General features: G+C 37.0%; 1 protein-coding gene and 1 long non-coding RNA gene across 4 annotated transcripts; one reads left to right on the forward strand and one right to left on the reverse strand.

Moving 5' to 3' along the window:
• The first annotated feature begins 1,552 nt into the window (after window positions 1–1,552).
• Window positions 1,553–17,957, forward strand: LOC107786331 (zinc finger CCCH domain-containing protein 41). Of its 3 annotated transcripts, none has more exons than XM_016607790.2 (5): window positions 1,553–2,087; window positions 13,474–14,308; window positions 14,675–15,874; window positions 16,326–16,676; window positions 17,199–17,957. In XM_016607790.2, the coding sequence occupies exons 2-5, from the start codon at window positions 13,577–13,579 to the stop codon at window positions 17,739–17,741; spliced, it is 2,826 nt and encodes a 941-aa protein (XP_016463276.2). In that variant the 5' UTR covers window positions 1,553–2,087; window positions 13,474–13,576; the 3' UTR covers window positions 17,742–17,957. The 3 variants fall into 3 exon arrangements, with proteins under 3 accessions (XP_016463276.2, XP_075085845.1, XP_075085846.1); XM_075229744.1 differs by having other exon boundaries at window positions 13,633–14,308; XM_075229745.1 differs by lacking the exon at window positions 1,553–2,087 and adding an exon at window positions 8,160–8,906 and having other exon boundaries at window positions 13,633–14,308.
• LOC142168765 (uncharacterized) lies at window positions 1,560–3,267 on the reverse strand. The gene is made up of 2 exons (XR_012698773.1): window positions 2,814–3,267; window positions 1,560–2,172 (listed from the first exon to the last, which is right to left on the reverse strand). It is a non-coding gene; the product is annotated as an uncharacterized LOC142168765 (long non-coding RNA).
• Window positions 17,958–18,240: the final 283 nt, after the last annotated feature.

The raw sequence follows: 18,240 nt of genomic DNA on the forward strand, positions 1-18,240 counted from the left end.
AGTACTATTTTCACTATTTTTTTTTTTAACTTTTTGCTTTATATTATCTTAAAATTGAAAACTACAGAAATATTTTTCCTTATTTTAGCTTATTGGTATTTTTTCTAGTTAGTTTCATTTTATTTTCCAAAAAGATAAGAAGAAAATCTTTACAAAAATACATCTAATTTAGTTTAATATAATATTGAAGGTGTAGATTTTAGTTAATTATGCTTCTTTTAAAACTTATTTGAATTGTTAGAAGTAGCAATCAGATTATCTTCCTTTATATATCCAACTAATTAGTTTTGTTACTTAATATTATTTACCAAAAGAAAGAACAAACAAAAAAGAGAAAGAAAGAAACTAAAAGAAAGAAGAAGAACGAAATGTAAGAGCAGAAGCAAGAAAAGTAGGTCACATTTTCCCTTATTTTTGCCCCCATACCCACGTGCCCTCTCTCTTATCTTTACTTTTCTTTTACCAATGCTTTGTTGCCACATCATCCCATTCACGTGAACAGATTTTTAGATCCCGTTTGGACATAAAATTTTTTTTTCTTTTTTCCAAAAAATAATTCACTTTTTTTTCCGAAATCAGCGTTTGTTCATAAAATTTTTAATTTTCGCTTGAAAATGTATTTTAAAATTTTCGAAATTTTGAAAAACTCCTAAAAGCTATTTTTCAAAATTTTCATTCAGATTACTTACAAAACTTCAAAAACAACCCAAAATTATATTCATGTCCAATCAAAACTCTAATTTTCAAATATCATTTTCACTTGAATTTTTTTTTCACTTTTTTTTGGAATTTTACAATTTTTATGTCCAAACGCCCACTTAGTCTGTTTGGCCAAACTAGAGAAATCAACTTATTTTGAGAATTTTTTTTTAAATTGCTTTTGAAAAAACTACTTTGGGAGAGAAGCAATTTGTGTTTGGCTAATCACTCTCAAAAGCGCTTTTGAGCAATAATTTTTATTGCTCAAAAGCGCTTTTGAGAATGTGCTTTTAAGTATCAAATTACGAATAAGGACGTGAATAGATTTACTTAATAGTTAATATTATAAGTAGATAAATAATCTTAAAAATTTATTTTTACAGGCAATAATTAAATCTTTTTATTTTATTTAAGTAAAATATAAAAATAAAATTTAAAAGTACTTATTTCTTTTAATACAAGTTAAATATATTAAAAATCATTCAATAAATATAAAAATATTCACTCATAAAGTCACTATATATATATATATTAGAAAGTTATACTAAAAATAATAAGAAATATACATTAATATCCTAAATATTAGGTTTAACTGTTATTTTGGTATATACTATTTTTGTTAAGGGTATTTTTAATAAGCAAAAAAGTCAAAAGTACTTTTACTTTTGAAAAGAAACTATTTTTTTTGCTTCACAAAAATTACTTCTAATTCTTCCTAAAAACACTTTTTCACCCAAAAAACTTGGTCAAACACTTAAGTTAATTATTTTTTTTTTTTTTACTTTTGAAATTAAAAAAACACTTTTGGCCCTTGGCCAACAGGCTATTTGTTTTCATTCTTATTCACATCCCATTTTCATAGGCACAAATATACACAGAAGGAAAGGAGATAGTCCAAAAAAAAAACGCAAGAAAGGGAGAGAGAACAAAGTGACGGAAACAAACAGAGGGTAGAGGAACAGAGTAGAAAAGAATTGAGGGCATGAACAGACATTAGAGGGGATTTTCGGAAAGAGAGGAGGCAGCGAAAAGTTCTAGGATTTTTGCTTTTGGTTTTCGATCTTCTTCTTCTTCTTCTTCTTCTTCTGATTTTCCTAGTTCTTTCATATATATATATAAAATTGCAAGTTTCTTCAGTTTCTCTTTTTACTTCAAAATCAGAAAACACAAAAGAGATTTCAGTCTCTCTTTTCTTAGATTTTTGGATATCAAAATATGGAGTTCGATTGAGTTCGAGGTGAGTTCGATTTCTCCGGCGCCGTTCGAGCGTTGTTGCTGGTTCCCGGTTCTTGGAACAAGTTCCTGTTGTTCGTTCAGTTGAACTTCAGAGCCGAAATCCCTGTACTTGCTGGTTTTCCTATATAGTGAAGGAATTTCGCACATCTCAGGTCCATTCTTCCTCTTTACTCTATTAATGGTGTGATTAAATTATGATAAGAGCCATAATAAATTAACTTAGGGGTCAGTATTCAACTTCAAGTTACAGCTTGTTTGGATGGTTGTTACCCATTGTTTTATAATGTATTGTGTTTTGTATTGTATCGTTTTATAAATACAACATTTGGATAGATTGTATTATTTGCGGTTGTTAATAACATTTTACAGTTTGGTTTGACTGTGTCGTACTATACTGTAACTGATAAGTTTACTAAAATACCCTCAATTGTTTAAATATTAAATTTATCAAGAATTATGCATAAAAATAATTTAAGAAAACTCTTTTCTACTAATTTATCACCAAATATGTCGTATAAATAGATTAAGCAATTAAATTCATGCAAATTCTAACAAAATTAGCAATTTTACGTTGGATTTGGAAGCGGTAGAAGTTATGGAAAAACAAAAGGGGACGAAGACAAAGTAGGTTATACGTGGGAGATTTGGAGTTAAAATAAAGAAGAAAAAAAAAGAAGGGTAAAATAGAATTGTGGAGTAATAAGTTAGGGCATAACTGGAAAGAAAAAGAGTAAACAATCCCACCACACCAAATCGGTTATTTCACAAAATGGGACTTTTCATTGTTCCGGAACAATGGATTTAACAATACAATACAACCAATTTTAATGAAACAATCAAAACAAATATTGTTTTGAGATAACAATACAATGCGATACAATGAGTAACAACCATCCTAACAAGATGTTAGGCTTCGGTCTTCCGCGATAGAAAGAGGTTTATTTATTTTTCTCGAGTTTTTAAATATATTTTTACTCCTTATTAAATTCATATCTTTTGAAACCCCTAGAACATGAGATCAACCAATTTAAAAATTCGGCATCACCAAATAACACTATAAAGGGCATGTACCAATCATCTATTTTTATTTGGCAAATAAACTTTACAATGAGAGGAAAGTGAAAATCTAAATTCCAAGAGAAGTCGAGGTGGGCAGCAAACCGCATGGGACTGTAAAACCCTCTCTCTCAAAAAAGAAAAAAAAGAAGAAAGCAGAGGCAGAAAATATACAAAAGAGATCTTTTACAGTCCGGCCATTATTCGCCAATATATTTCATATTTGCCGAATTGAGGACATTAATTCGAAACCCTAAGATAGCCAATTCTTTTTCAGGTTCTATTCTTCTACTTTTGCTTAGTATATTTTTTGAAGTAATTTTCTTTTAATCTTCGGTATAGAATTAATTGTTAAGTGTGTAATTATATTTTGCTTCGATTCAGTTAGGGGTTTGCGCTGAAATTGGTAAATTTAGTTTTTTAGAGGACAAAAGAGTTAGTAATTTGAGTTTTGTCTTTATTTGATTATTCATTTTGTCATTTGATACTTACGACTCGAGTGGGTAGTGGTGGAGCTTTCTTTCAGCATGATTCCAACTGAGGGAATAAAGAAATGGTTGTTTGTGCTCATTTACTTAATTTGGTAAATGACCTTTAATTGTCGATTGTGGTAGTTCTGGATGGATTTGTAAGTTATGCCTTAATCTGGCTTGGTGGTATGTTGGGTTCCTAAGTTGTTTGGATGTTTCGATAGCATAAAAATGGAACCAATCTTATCCCTTTTGTTTTAATTATGGAGAAACTGAGTTTTTGGCTCAAATTTGGCTGAGGTGATACAATGGTGCTTTTCTTTGTTATCGTTATAGGTATAAACTTCAAGTGCTGAGTGACTTTAGTAATAAAAGGATACAGTAACTTATAGCTCTGATACATTTAACATTCATCTATATTTAGTTGGCAAACAAACTTTTCAAGAGAATAATGTTTAGTGGCAGACCTACGATTTTATGGTCGTTGGTGCTCACTTTCTTTGACATAAAGTTGCTACTAATTATATAGTATATTTGTTTATTTTCATGGATATTTGAATGTGACAGTGAAAAAAGTTAATGAATAAACTAGTCACAATAATGATAAGATTAAAATTATCACTGCAAAAGGACTTCTAGTCACAAGTCACAATAAGAAAAATACGATTAATAATATTATTAATAAAATAGACTTCTCGTCACTAAGTCACAACTGTAATTGACGAGAAAGAGAGCTTGGTGCATTTTGGGGTAAGTGTTCAAGAAGGGTTTTGAATCTTTTGGAAACGTTTTGGAGCTTCGTGTAAAATGGACTGGTTTCATTTAGACTTTAAGTGCCGAGTGACTTTAGTATTAGATGTAAAAAATGATCTCGTAATTTTTTTTTGTTTTTTGTTAAATAACAATGATCCAGAAACTATAGCTCTGATAGATAGGATTACTCAAAGTCTTAAACTTAATCAATCAACGACGTATTAATCCCAATAAGTTAGGGTTGGATATATGAATCATATTTTTTTAATATTTGGAGATTCATCATATTAGAGAAGAATATTATCCACAATGAGAGAGAAACTTTTCTTCTAATTTCACTACCTTAGGGTATTTTGACCATTCTAGCCTTTACCGGCTTCCATTCGCTTGTTGTTCAGTTTCCTGAATGAAGGTGAGAGCTTGTTATGATTAGCAATGTCCTTTCCAAGTCTTTGAATGCTTTCACTTGTTAATAGTACCATTGACCGAAGACATGTTGCCACCTGGGGCAGAGCTAGTAAGAGAAGGAAGGGGGCAATTGAATCCCCTTCATCGAAATATTATACTGGCAAAATAGGGAAAATTTTTGGGTTATTTATAAACTATTGGATCCCTTTGAAAATAAGAAAAAATTCTAGTGCTTTGGTAAATGGGGTTTAATGTTGCACTAAGTCACAAGTTTAATCTCAGCCAACTATGAGATTCTAGTATTTTTTGAATCCCCTTATATAAATTCCTGGCTACGCTACTGGTTGCCACGAGAGAGGCTATAGCCCTTGGTTTGGTAGCTCCAATCGGACAACATTTGTGCACTTGCCAACAAGATTGGGCTCAATCAAAAATAACACAGTCTTGAAATTGTTCAAATTTATCTAATGCACCGATGCAAAATAGAACACCATATTCATTCGACAATTCTAGTGATGGACTCTAAATGATCATTGCAATGCCTATGTCATAATGGTTGTATGCACCAATGTTAATTTCATGTGGAAATTGTCAAAAATAATTAAAAAGATTGGCTCATGGGTTGGAATTTTCAGCGTAACTCGTAAACCTTCCACGGATGTAGGCTCTTTCACCTAATTCAAAGCATTATTTATGTGAAATACTTGAAAAGTAAAAGAATGGATGTATCTTCGCATGTCTGTGTGTTCTAGTAAAAAAACAGTTATTGCCGTTTGTCGGTATTTGTATTGAAATATGCTGAATGGCTCTCTTACTTCTTTCCCTTTTTTAAGGGGAGCCATGAGCAACAAAAATTTCATTTCTCATGCGTTTCTCCTAAGTGAAGAAGTAGAAGTGTGAAAATGAAAATTATATAAAAAAGAAAGTGTGAAAATTGGCATAATAAAATTTATACTTTGAAAAGGAAGGTCTTTTGTGAACAACACAACATCTCTGTACACTTTCATGTCAAAGCATATTCTTTATTTATGTATCGGTTCCTCTAGCATTCTGAAGCTTCGTTTGTGACTCGACTTGTTGTTTATCTTTTTTTTTATTGATTTTATTTTTTGATTGTAGTGTGTTAGAAAGAGACTAATCAAGATGGGCTACAAGTTTCTTTTTCATTTAGATTTGTCTAAATTTCTTACTATGTATGACTTGCCTAATTTTTTTTTTTTTTTTTGGAATAAGGTAAAATAATTTTTTTGATAATGGGGAGAGAAATCTCTCATAACCAAAAGTAGAGAATCTACAAAGAAAGTTTATATGGTTTTCGACACAAATTGGGATCTCATGGATACAACAAAATTAAATGAGGTTATTTCTCAAATGTACAAAACCATTTTCTATCCCTTCAAAAGCTATCATATTTCGCTCTTTCCATACAACCCACATACTGCTAGAATAGCACACGTCTTTCATCTTCTCGTCTGTCTTCTAAATGTCCAATTGAGCAGTGTCTCCTTCCCGGTGCATGGCATCACTCATTGCAACGCGAACCATCTAAAGATCTCCCACCATAAACAAGACACTACCTGACAATGTATAAAGAGGTGATCCACATTTTTGTCCGATCTCTTACATATAAAACACCCGCTAACGTATGTAATTCTCCTCTTCCTCAAGTTTTTAGTTGTCAGAAGTACTCCCTTGCTGCCAAGCAACTGAAGAATTACACGGTATTTGGCATCCTGAGATTCTTAATCGATGGATGTGGAAATGTTGATTCCTTTATGATCAACAATTTATTTTTAATGAATTAAGTAATTATCATTATTAAAAAGGCATCCAAAAGATGTAGAATACAAGGTAGCAAAAAGTTAGCTCCAGAACAATGTCTAAGTAAGTTAGCTCAGGGAGCTAACAAATCCAAAATATTATCAACGTTATTTATAGGGGAATGAAAATGCCAACTAAACAATCTAACTAAGATTTGGCCTTAAGAGTGTAAGTTGGATTTCAGATCCCATCAAAGCATCTGCTATTCCTTTCAGCCCAGACACAACAAACAATTACTGTTGGGGTCATCCTCCAGATCCTTTTGATGGTTTTATCAACTCTCGGAAAATGCCAACTTTTAAATGCTTACTTGATGGTTTGAGGCATGACCCAATGTAAACCAAAAATACAATGGAAGAAGTTCCAGAGACCAGTTGTGAGTAGGTAGTATAGAAATAGGTGGCTGGCATTCTTTGAACTTTGGTGGGACAAAAAGCATCTGTTTACTAAGGTTATGCCTCTTTTGTGAGGTTGTCCTATGTTAGGCATGCTCTATTGAGTGTTATCCAAGAAAAGCATGAGACTTTTAGAGGTAGTCTAATCTTCCACGTATTCTTCCATGGCCAATCCTCAAGGATGCCATTCTGAGAGAACAAATGATGATAATCAGCTTTGACTGTGTACCTCCTTTCTTTAGAGATTCGCCATAGGATTCTGTCAGGTTGGTGTGGATTAAAGCTATAGTCTTCCAATGCTGCAAGGAGTGTGAGTAGGTCATTGATTTTCCAATCTTGAAGATTCCTTCTGATTGTGGGATTCAAGCTATTGTTTTCTCTGTATTGGGCAATAAAAGCATCATTGTTATGTGCAAGCTGATATAACCTTGGGTAGGATTCCTATAGGGTTGTGTTGCCAATCCATTTGTCTTTCCAGAACTTAATATGTAGACCATTTCCAACTCTGAAGGATGTGTTTTGGAAAAATTCGTTGTTGTGACTGCTGATGTATTTCCAAACTCCAACCCCATATGGTAATGTGCTTTCCTTGGTACACCAGTGGCCTTGGGGCACCAAATTTAGTATCTATAATCGTCTTCCAGTATCCTGCCTCTTATATGATCAACAATTTATTTTAATAAGGCTTTACCGAAAACAACCCACTACTACCTGCCTCTTACCTCCAAGGATCCTTGTTGTTATGCAAAAAACTATTTATAAAGCAATTCAACCATACGTTCAAAGTTTGCAACCTCCCAATCCTGAAGGTTCCTTCTAACCATAAGTCCTAGTGAAACTCCCTTTCATAACCTCTAACCCTGTTGGGATCTTTTCTCCTCTTGGTTGGAAATGCTGCAAGTGTCGAGAAATAAGAATTTCAATGCTATCTCCATACCACCTATGCCTCGAGAAACTGACCTTGGTCCGTTCCTCTATCATGTAAGTGATAATTTGGCTAAACTCTTGCCGATCCCTTCCACAATCCCATATTTTTCCGCTATCACTCCCTCCAAAGAGCGTGCTACTCTATCCCGAATCTCCATAACCATTTCTCTAATAATGCCTCATTAAAAATTCAGATATCCTTATCATCCACTTGTTCTATGCGAATAGTTGTCTTTGTCTCAGTTTTCCTTTTTCATGCTGCTATGAGCATGATTTGGCTAAAGTAGAGTGATTATTTGACAGCACGTAATTATTTGTGTATCAATACATTTGCATTTTGGTAATAGTTAGTGAGTGAAATTTAAAGTCTTTCTTGGTTGGTGAAGAAAAGTGAAAAAGCTTCATGAACATTCAAGTCTTTATTGGCATTCTCTCCCCTCCGCTTCCAGAAAAAGGAGAATATTTGATGTGTGTTGATTCCAACTTGTGAGGTCTACATTTCGTAGTATCTATGCATTCTGATAGTTTCTTGAAACTATTCACCTGCGTGATGGGTGCCTTAAAAAGCTCAATCTCATATGTTTTATGCCATGTTAAATCAATTCTTCCGGTATGCTATCTCATCTCACCATTAAAGTTCTGAGACATCCGTGTAGGCTTTGTGGGTTTGAAGCCTAACAAGTTCTTATTGCAGGAAATATTTTAGCTTGGTCACGAAGTTGTCATGCTTAGGTTGAGGAATGTATAAATCAACTGCAGACACATTTCACGAGGCCAGAAAAGATTTTCTCTTTTCTGGCGACATCCTATAATCAGTTTCTTTCCTCCGGCGTCATCTTTTAGAAATTTTCTCTTTCCTCTTTTACTAGGTTTTATTTGTAAGGTTTCTATTAATATGGAAGTAGAAAGGATTTATTTTGCATTGGATTACAAATCTTATGATATCACCAGAATCATATCGAGGGCTGAAGTCTAGTTAGAATGGATAGGAAGGAGTCGTAACTTGATGCGGAGAACTATGTTCAGGAAAACCATGGAGTGGCGGTGCTTTGTTTTACATGAAGCATCAAGAGTTGCTGACAACTATGTCAAAAGATGGAAACTAAAGGAAGAACAATCAAATTTGATAAAAAGAAATAAGGTACTTTATTCCATTATATACATGGATCGGATTGAAAAACCAGACCCAATCTCTCTTGGAATCCATATGCCAATAAAGAATTAATTGTACTAATCCACGCTCTCCCATCAATCAGTACTAGTTGAAGTAATGAAAAAATTCCCTATTTGCTTGATGAGAAATGCGAAAAACTTTGGAAGATTTATAAGCATCATATCAGTATAAGGAGAAAGTAGATAAGTAATTATTATTCCAGAGATTACATTCAAGTGCAGTGTGGAAGGACATTGCATTTAAGATTCGAAACTTCATTAATAAAAACAAAACAACTTTTATTGCAAATGCTCCCAGAAAGGTAGCTCCCAGTATTCCCTTTGCAGAGTCTGTCAGAACCAATAAATGGCAAATGAAAGATTCCAATGCAGCCACGATTAAAACCAACAACAATAGAATCATATTATCTGGAGGAGGGGAGTCTTTTGAAAATGTGCTACTGGGAAGAGGTGTGGTGGGGAATTTCAAGAAAGACTTGGAGGAGAAGCCAACACTAGCCGATATTAGAAGATGGTCTGTCTCTGTTAGTACCGGGAAGAACACTTTTAGAGTTAATGTTTATGAGATAGGAGGGTGTCACTTTCTCTTTGAATTTCTAACAAAATACATGGCAGAACACACCCTAAAAGGGGAGCGGTGGTGGAAGCGTGCAAAATTTCATCTAGACTGGTGCAGCTGGTTGTTGCTCAGACAACAACAGAAGGAAACATGGGTTAGAGCTATGGATCTTTTGTTGCACTTCTGGACAGAAAAAGTCTTCAAAGCCATTGGAGACCACTGTGGAGGATGGCTAGAAACAAAGGAAGAAACTTCGCTGAAGGATCACCTAAAGTGTGCAAGAATTAAAGTTAGAGGAGATGGTGGTTCAGTTCCGAAGGAGGTGATGATTGAAGACAGTGGTTTAGTTTTCATCACACCCATTTGGTGCGAATAGCCGACCAGGGTTTTTTCGGTGAAGAAGGTGATGCAGTGATGGTGAATGTCCAATGGGTAAGAGAGCCCTACAATAAATAGGTTAGAAGGGATAGCTGCCATATAGTGGGGAGAGAGCCGGGGGAAAGATCTCAAGTCCGAGTGAAAGGCTATCCCACAATCCTTCATGAAAACCCTCTTTAAAGCTTATATCCCATTATTTAAGGAACAATAACCATATTCCACGTTAGATTCATCGTTGGACCTTGTTATCGTGCCGAAAAAGACATTATAGCATTCTGGGCCTTCCACGATTGTTGATCTATCTCGGATCGGAAGACGTTCTTCGAGACAGGACAAACAGTACAACAAGGATCATCTAAGGATCTTGTCTGGACGGAGATGTGTCTTTCCTAAGCAAGACGGTAAAAAAATAATTTTTATAACACTTTGGAACAAGGCAAAGGACTACATGAAGGTGAAGATACACTCAGATGGCAGAAGCATAGTATTGGAATTTACTCAGTCAGCTCAGCATATAGAGATTTGAACCAGGAGTGCTCTCAACTTAGTTTACGTCCTTGGAAGCACATATGGAAAGTAAATGTGCCTTATAAAGTAGCATGCTTTTCTTGGTTGGTGGTTAAGGAAGCTGTACTTGCTCAGGGAAACTAAGAAAGAGGGGTATACCAACTGTATCTAGGTGTTATTTGTGTGGACAAGATGCTAAGACAATTAGCCATCTGTTTCTACATTGTAAAGTGACCAGCCAACTATGAGATTTGTTTATCAACCTCAGAGTCAGAGGTACTAGATGGGTAATGCCAGGGAGAACTTCTAAACTCTTACTAAGTTTGAACTCAGGGGCAAACTTTGCCACATACAAAGACAGATGAAAGTTTTTTCTAGCAACTATTTGGTGGACAATTTGGAAAGAAAGGAATTCGAGATGTTTTCGAGAGAAGTATCAATGCTTCTTTTATTACTATTGTGCCAAAGAAAGAAGGTGCATCTTGTATCAGAGACTACATGCCTATTAGTCTCATGGGGAGCATTTACAAGATTATTTCTAAAGTGTTTTCCAAAAGACTTAAGAAGGTTCTTGACGTGACTGTTTCGTCCTCCCAGAATGCGTTTGTGTAAGGTAGGTAGATCCTGGATGCTGCTTTAGTGGCAAATGAACTTGTAGACTCCAGAAGGAAAAATAGAGAACCCGGCTTACTATGCAAGTTGGACCTTGCGAAGGCTTTCGACCATGTAAATTGGGAGTTCCTGGACTTCCTTATGATGCGGATGGGGTTTGGGGCAAGATGGAGGGGATGGATCAAGTTCTGCATTTCCTCCGTCAGATTCTCTGTCTCGGTTAATGATAGCCCGTGTGGTTTCTTTGGCAGCTCCAGGGGTCTCAGGAAAGGCGACCCCCTATCCCCCATGCTATTCATTCTAGTGATGGATGCTCTGAGTAAAATGATGGATTGTGCGGCGGGCGGAGGCTTCTTGAGAGGATTCTCAGCTCCGATCGGGGTGCTCAGTGCCCTAAGAGTCTCTCATTTGCTTTTTGCGGATGACACCCTGGTTTTCTGTGATGCCGATATGGATCAGTTGACCTATCTGAAGCAGGTCCTGCAGTGGTTTCAGATAGTATCAGGACTCAAAATCAACCTCGGCAAGTGAGATTTTCCCGGTGGGTGAGGTTGCTAATATTGATGCTTTGTCTTATGTTCTCAGATGTAAGGTGGGCTCCCTTCCCACTACTTACCTGGGCCTCCCATTGGGCGCTTCGCATAAGGATACTATGGTTTGGAATCCGGTGATCGAAAGGGTTGAAAAAAGATTAGCAGGCTGGCAGAAACGGTATTTGTCAAAAGGCGGTAAGGAAGTGCTTATTAAAAGCACTTTATCGAGTATGCCCACCTATTACTTGTCCCTGTTGCAAGCTCCGGTGAGCATCACAAAAAAACTAGAGCGGCTTCAAAGGAATTATCTATGGGATGCGGCGGATGGAACTAGAAAGTTTCATCTAGTGAATTGGCAGACAGTCACTTCCCCAAAGAAGTGGGGTGGACTTGGAATAAAAGATCTTAGAGTATTCAACATAGCTTTATTGGGGAAGTGGTTGTGGAGATTCGGGATAGAAGAACATGCCCTATGGAGGGAGGTTATAGTAGAAAAGTATGATTCCACGGGAGGGGGTTGGAGGATCAAGGCAATCACAACACCTTTCGGGTGTGGCATGTGGAGGAGCATTATGAAGAATTGGGAAGCATTCAGTGGCAACATCACTTACAGGGTGGGAGATGGAAGGAGAATCAGCTTCTGGAATCATAAGTGGTGTGGAAAGGATACTCTGAGGGTCTACTTCCCCCACGTCTTCAGAGTTTCAAACCAGAAGGAATTGATGGTCCAACAGATTCGTAAGGAGCATGAAGGGGGTAGTATGTGACCTCTCATTTAGAAGGAACATGCAAGATTGGGAGATTGTGGAGCTCCAAGACTTGTTGACACTGCTATATGGGCAAGACAGGTCCCAGCCATCTTGTGATTCTTGGAGATGGGGTTTGCGTGGCGATGGTTTGTTCGTCGTAAAGTCCTTTTACCAGCGTATGTTGGGGAGAGAGGAGGCCACTTTTCCATACTCCTCGATCTGGATTTCTAGGGCGCCCACGAAGGTGTGCTTTTTTGCATGGCTAGCGGCGAGGGGAGTTATTTTGACTGCTGAAAATCTTCGAAAGAGAGGAATTACACTTGTTAGTTGGTGCTACATATGTAAAAGCTCAGGGGAAGAAGTTGATCATCTTTTGTTGCATTGCCCTGTGTCCTCGGCTTTGTGGAGGGCAATCCTGAATCTCTTTGGTGTTCAATGGGTGATGCCAAGCACTGTAAAGGAAATGTTATATAGCTGGGCCGGTTTCCGTAGAAGAAGAAAGCAAAAGGCGTGGAAGTTCGCCCCGTTAGCTCTCATGTGGATAGTTTGGGGGGAGAGAAATAGGAGAGCTTTTGAGGGGATTGAGTTTCCTTTTTCACATCTTAAGAATAGCCTTTTATCTTTGATCGTTTTTTGATGCACTCATTTAGCCCCTACTTGTATAGAAGATTGGGCGTCTTTTGTAGAGAATCATGTTCTGATGTAAATTCTCTATTTTTTGGTATACCTTGTGTATATGGGAGTTCTCTCCCTTTTGATTAATACAATTTACCTTGTCAAAAAAAAATTAAGATGAAGTGTATCCTTCTTTTTTGTTTTTGGTGTAAATCAGAATACATAGATGATCCCGTTTCAGTTATAAGATGTTTTAAGCTCCTTGTTAGAACAACAAGGATTGTATTTTTTTTTTTTTTTTTTTTTTTTATGTAACACTCCTATTTTGGTTTCCAGCACATGTGTTGTGCTGATGATTTTTCTATGAATATACCGGATATGTTACCTTTTCAAAAAAAAAAAAAAATCAACTGCATTTTTATTGCCAAAGTGCTGTCTCTTACAACTGTTTATTTTAGACCTACCACTTTTGTTGTGTATGTGAGAAAATGTCAATGACCTTAATAGAACTGTCAAGTTCAGATTTTCATGCTTGCGTAAAGTAATATTAATAGTCTTCCGCATTGTTGTCCCCCCTTTCAGGTACTGGTCACTTTTAATTGATGTGGGCCATTGAAATAATTTGATTTATCTTATTTATCTGGGCATACAAATTTTGATCATAAACAAGGTTGAGTGTTTACTCATGGAGCTTAAAGTTTCATCTTCAAAGCCAACACTTTTACCTTCTGATTGCAACAGTGATCCTGAAGAGAAAGAAATCAGTGAAGAGGATGATGATGATCGCAATCATAAGCATCGTAGGAGAGAACTACATTCTCAATCTGATGAGACTGATGCCGTTGAACCAGTTTTCAGTAGACCATTCAGAAAACGAAAGCCTTTTGAGAATGGACATCCTTATGGTGGAGGAGATTCTCAGTTTAGTGAAACCAGGTTCCCAAGAAGACGAGGAATGGGTTCATTTTCCAGGGCCCCTTTGGACTCATACCAAAGAATGAGGCTGAACCAATCACTGTCTGGTGAAGCTAGTAATGGTAGGGGTCGAGGGAGAGAACATAGTGCTTGGGCCCAACGTGATTCAAGGTTTGGCTCGGCTGATATTGCATCTCACCTGTTTCCACAGGGCCCTGTTACTCCTGGTCTCTTTACTGGAAGAGGGGTGCAAAACGTTTCTAATGCACAGAGTTCATCTTGGAGTGCATTTGGAATGGTTCTAGGAATGTCTAATGGCGGCCTTGATACAATTCATTCCCTCGGTTTCCAGGGAACACTCAGGCCACCCTTGAATCCTACTGTGGGTATGGGTCTTCCAAGGCAGCGATGTAGAGACTTTGAGGAGCGTGGATTTTGCCTAAGAGGAGATATGTGCCCGATGGAGCATGGAGTAAATCGTATTGTTGTTGAAGATGTTCAGGTGTGTGGACTTTCAGCTGACAAATAGTTATTACTGTCTGTTTCATTATATGTTATGGGAGGGAATGGTTTTCTTTAATATTTTATGTTTAGGGTGTTTCTATCTCTGGTCTTAATCGAAATGCTGAGTGTTTGCTTACTTGATTTTTTCATCTCTTTCAATTAAGCTTTTGTAAGTTGAGTCAGGACTCCCTTATTAGATCATTCTTCTTTATAAAAACACATTATGTTTCGTCTATACAAGTAAGCGATGAATTATTTTGGCAAAGGAATCCCCCGTTCATTTACTGTCAACACTTTATTCTTATACTTTGCAATTTCTTAGCCTGGGCACTTTGGTTTTATGTTATTGTTTTCCAAATTGCAGAGCCTTTCTCAGTTTAATCTTCCAGTGTCACTTCCTAATGCACACATGCTAGGACCAGCTACTGCACAAGGATCTTTACCTGTGATAGGCCCTTATGGATCATTGGTTAGTGGCAAAGCTTTACATAACAAAAGTACCAAACCTCCTGTGATTGATGATGGATTGGGTTTGACTGATGCTTTTGTTGATGGTTCTATGGCCGGGGGAGCTGATTTTTATGATCCTGATCAGCCTTTATGGTCAAATGATCGTTCTGAAACTTCAGCAGTACTCCAGGATTTAAATCCATCTAAAATTGATGATACTGGGCCTTTGTTAGATGCAGACTCCTCTGATCATGATCAAGTTGGGCAGTGTGATGCCTTTGAACTTGAGCATCCACTTAAAGGTGCTACGGCAGCTTCAGGATCTCAGAGTGTGTGGGAAAGAATCAGAAGGTCAAAAAATAAGTCGAATGTGAAAGAGATCACTGATTTTACAGGCGATGCTTCAAGTTATGATGAAACGGGAAAAGATTTGGAATTATCCTGCAGCAATCAAGGAAACTCCCATCCAGGGAAGCAAAAAATGACAGAATCATCTTTCAAGCCCCAAAGTAGTTCTGGACATAATATGAGAAAACCTTCTCAAAAGGCACTTCGTACTCTGTTTGTGAGAGGCATTCCACAGAAAGACAACAAACCAGATGCTCTTCTTTCACATTTTCAAAAATTTGGGGAGGTCATTGACATCCACATCCCACAGAGTGGTGAACGAGCTTTTATTCAATTTTCTAAGAGAGAAGAAGCTGAGGCTGCTTTAAGGGCACCTGATGCTGTGATGGGCAACCGTTTTATAAAGCTTTTCTGGGCAAACAGGGATAGAATTATGGATCATGGTTTAAATGGTGGCATTAATTTACCTTTGACTCCTCGTGGAGTAACATCCAGTGTGGTTCAACCCCACCTATCTGTTCCTTATAAAGGAAAAGACAATATCCAGTCCTTGGCCTCAAAAGCTGCTGAACAGGTTCCTGCTGTTCTGTTACCTTCTTCTGGTCTACCTAAGCCTGTGGCTCATAATGTTCCCAAAGCTGCACCAGTGGTGCAAAAAAAGGTGGAGAGTTTAGAACTTTTGAAGGAAGAATTGCGCAAGAAGCAGGAGCTGCTTGATCAGAAGCGGAATGAGTTCCGACGTCAGTTGGTTAAACTGGAGAAGCAGGTGATTGTCTGTTATTTTTTCAAAATTGTCCAAAGAAAATGTTCTTTAAGCTGATATTCAGTATCTACTGAGATTAAGTGATTTTATTTTTTATTTTCTCTCACCAACTTGAAATATTCCATTACATTCATTTTCGAAACCTGCTTTTAAACAAACCGACTTTTCGGAGCATTCCTGCAAGTTGTTATCTGATATGCTTCCTAGTTGTTAACTGTAGAAGTACTTTTATATAACTTTTATGTTAACTGTAAAAGTTCTTATTCTTGTTTCCACAACTTATATCAAGATTGACTATAGCAATTAATTTGTCCTCGGAGTAAGCAGATCTCATGTTTATTGCAGTTTGTTCTTTATTTTTCCTCTCCGTATATTGACGATATAATCTCATTGATCTTTAATAAACTAATGTTAGGGTCCTCTCTTCCACCATTATGTGGTTACGTCTATGCAGGCTGTAGGTGTGAAAGCTGAAGCAGTCTCAGACCAGGATCTGAAGAAACAGGAGGGAGAACCAGTATCTTATTCTGCAAAAGTGGAAAGTTCAAGCTCAGCGGAACTTAATAATGATGTATCTTCAACACAAGCTGAAGCAATCTCTGATTGTAGCAGATCAACAGAGAATGCGGAGCGCTCTTGTTCTATATCATCTTCTACTGTGGCCACACAGGAACCTTCCAGCTTGAAGCAGTCAATTCGTCCACTGGCACCACATGGTGCACCTTTTGTATTCAATAGATACAAAATAGACAATCGTCCCACTGCCTTCAAAGTCCTTCCACCTTTGCCATGTGGTCTTGCAAATGTAATCTCTTTCAGTCCTCTCTCAGATAGTTGAAATTTGCCAGTATTTGCAAATAATTATGTGCATATTTTCTACTTCCATCTTCTTATGCCTCTTATGTGCCTTAACTTTTCTTCCAAGGCAGAGCTGTTAGTGTGTTAGAGCATGCCTATATTATTACCATCTTCTCCTCACATGGATAGGTTGTCGAAAGTTTATGTCCGCACATTGAAAATTTTCTTTTATTTTCTTATACAATGCACTCATAGTTTCCATGGTCAAGGTAGGAGATATTTGCATGTGTTTCTATCTGTTCTCATATTTGCAAATCTTTATTTTTCTGTAAAGTTCCTTCTTCCCAGTTTAGGTGCCACATATTTCTTCTGGATGTGTGAGAAAGGATCTGAGGACACTTTATAGTACTTATCATTAGTGTTATATCTCCCTTGGTTAGCTACAATAGTCCAGGTTGATCTGTAGATTCTTTTCCCTCCTTGCTCTTATCATTGTATGATAAAATTAAGAATGGTTTTCCTTTTCTAGGTTGCTGTCTTGAAGGAACATTTCTCTGCTTTTGGTGACGTTACCTCTGTTGAGCTGGAAGATTTGGAGCCTCAAGATAGTAGTAATGGCTCAGAGACGTTAAGCATATCTGCTAGGATATGTTTTCCAACGCGCCGGTCTGCTGAGAGGGCATTTTTGAATGGCAAAATCTGGCAAGGCCAAGCTTTGCAGTTTATGTGGTTGCAGTCTAGTAATTCTACCAAGGATAGTGGTGTCAGAAATGATGCTGCTCCTGCTTTGAAGCAGCCTTCAGATGCTAGTGCTCAACCCATCTCAAAAGATTCGACTGGTTCAGAGGAAGGAAACACTGCAGGGACTGATGCACCTGAAAAAGGTTACATGGAGCGCGAGAAGCAGCCTGCAGATGCTAATGTTCAGCCCATCCCAGAAGATCCTTTGACTGGTTTACAGGAAGGAAATGCTGCAGGGATTGATGAACCTGAAAAAGGTTATATAGAACATGTGACTGTGAATGAAGTTCCCAACTCCAGTTCAGCCTCTACTTCTGTTGATCGGTCATGATTGTGGCACAATTGCAGAGTTGTACAGTGACGTAAAATTTTGAATCACTTCTATGTAATTTCAGGAGTAGTAGCAATTTACACATTCTAGTTTCAATTTTGCTTTATCTCAATTATCTGGAAATGTAAAGAGGAATTTTTCTGATTATTTTTTTTTTACCACCAAATGGCAGTCATGAAGGGTATCTATATTGAATTCTGATGGTCATTCGATGCTTATAAGTATATCCTGGATTGAGGACTATAATTCTAAAACTTTTTACGCAGATGAGACATCTTTTGGCTGTATGGTCTTTTCTCTCTTCTATAGCTTTTGTACTTGTATCTCGATTCGCGAGTGGTTTTTTCTGCTCAGTTTTCATTGCAACCATATTTTGACGTTGACTGCTTGAGTGTTAAGTGTTGTTCTCTCTTTATATAATTTTGGGTAATCTTTACTTTATGACCTAGTTCTTAGGTTTGAGTTAGTCCAATGTCCATTTCCTTAACATGATATCATA

Source organism: Nicotiana tabacum, chromosome 14 (assembly GCF_000715075.1).
Source record: "Nicotiana tabacum cultivar K326 chromosome 14, ASM71507v2, whole genome shotgun sequence".
Lineage (NCBI taxonomy): Eukaryota > Viridiplantae > Streptophyta > Magnoliopsida > Solanales > Solanaceae > Nicotiana > Nicotiana tabacum.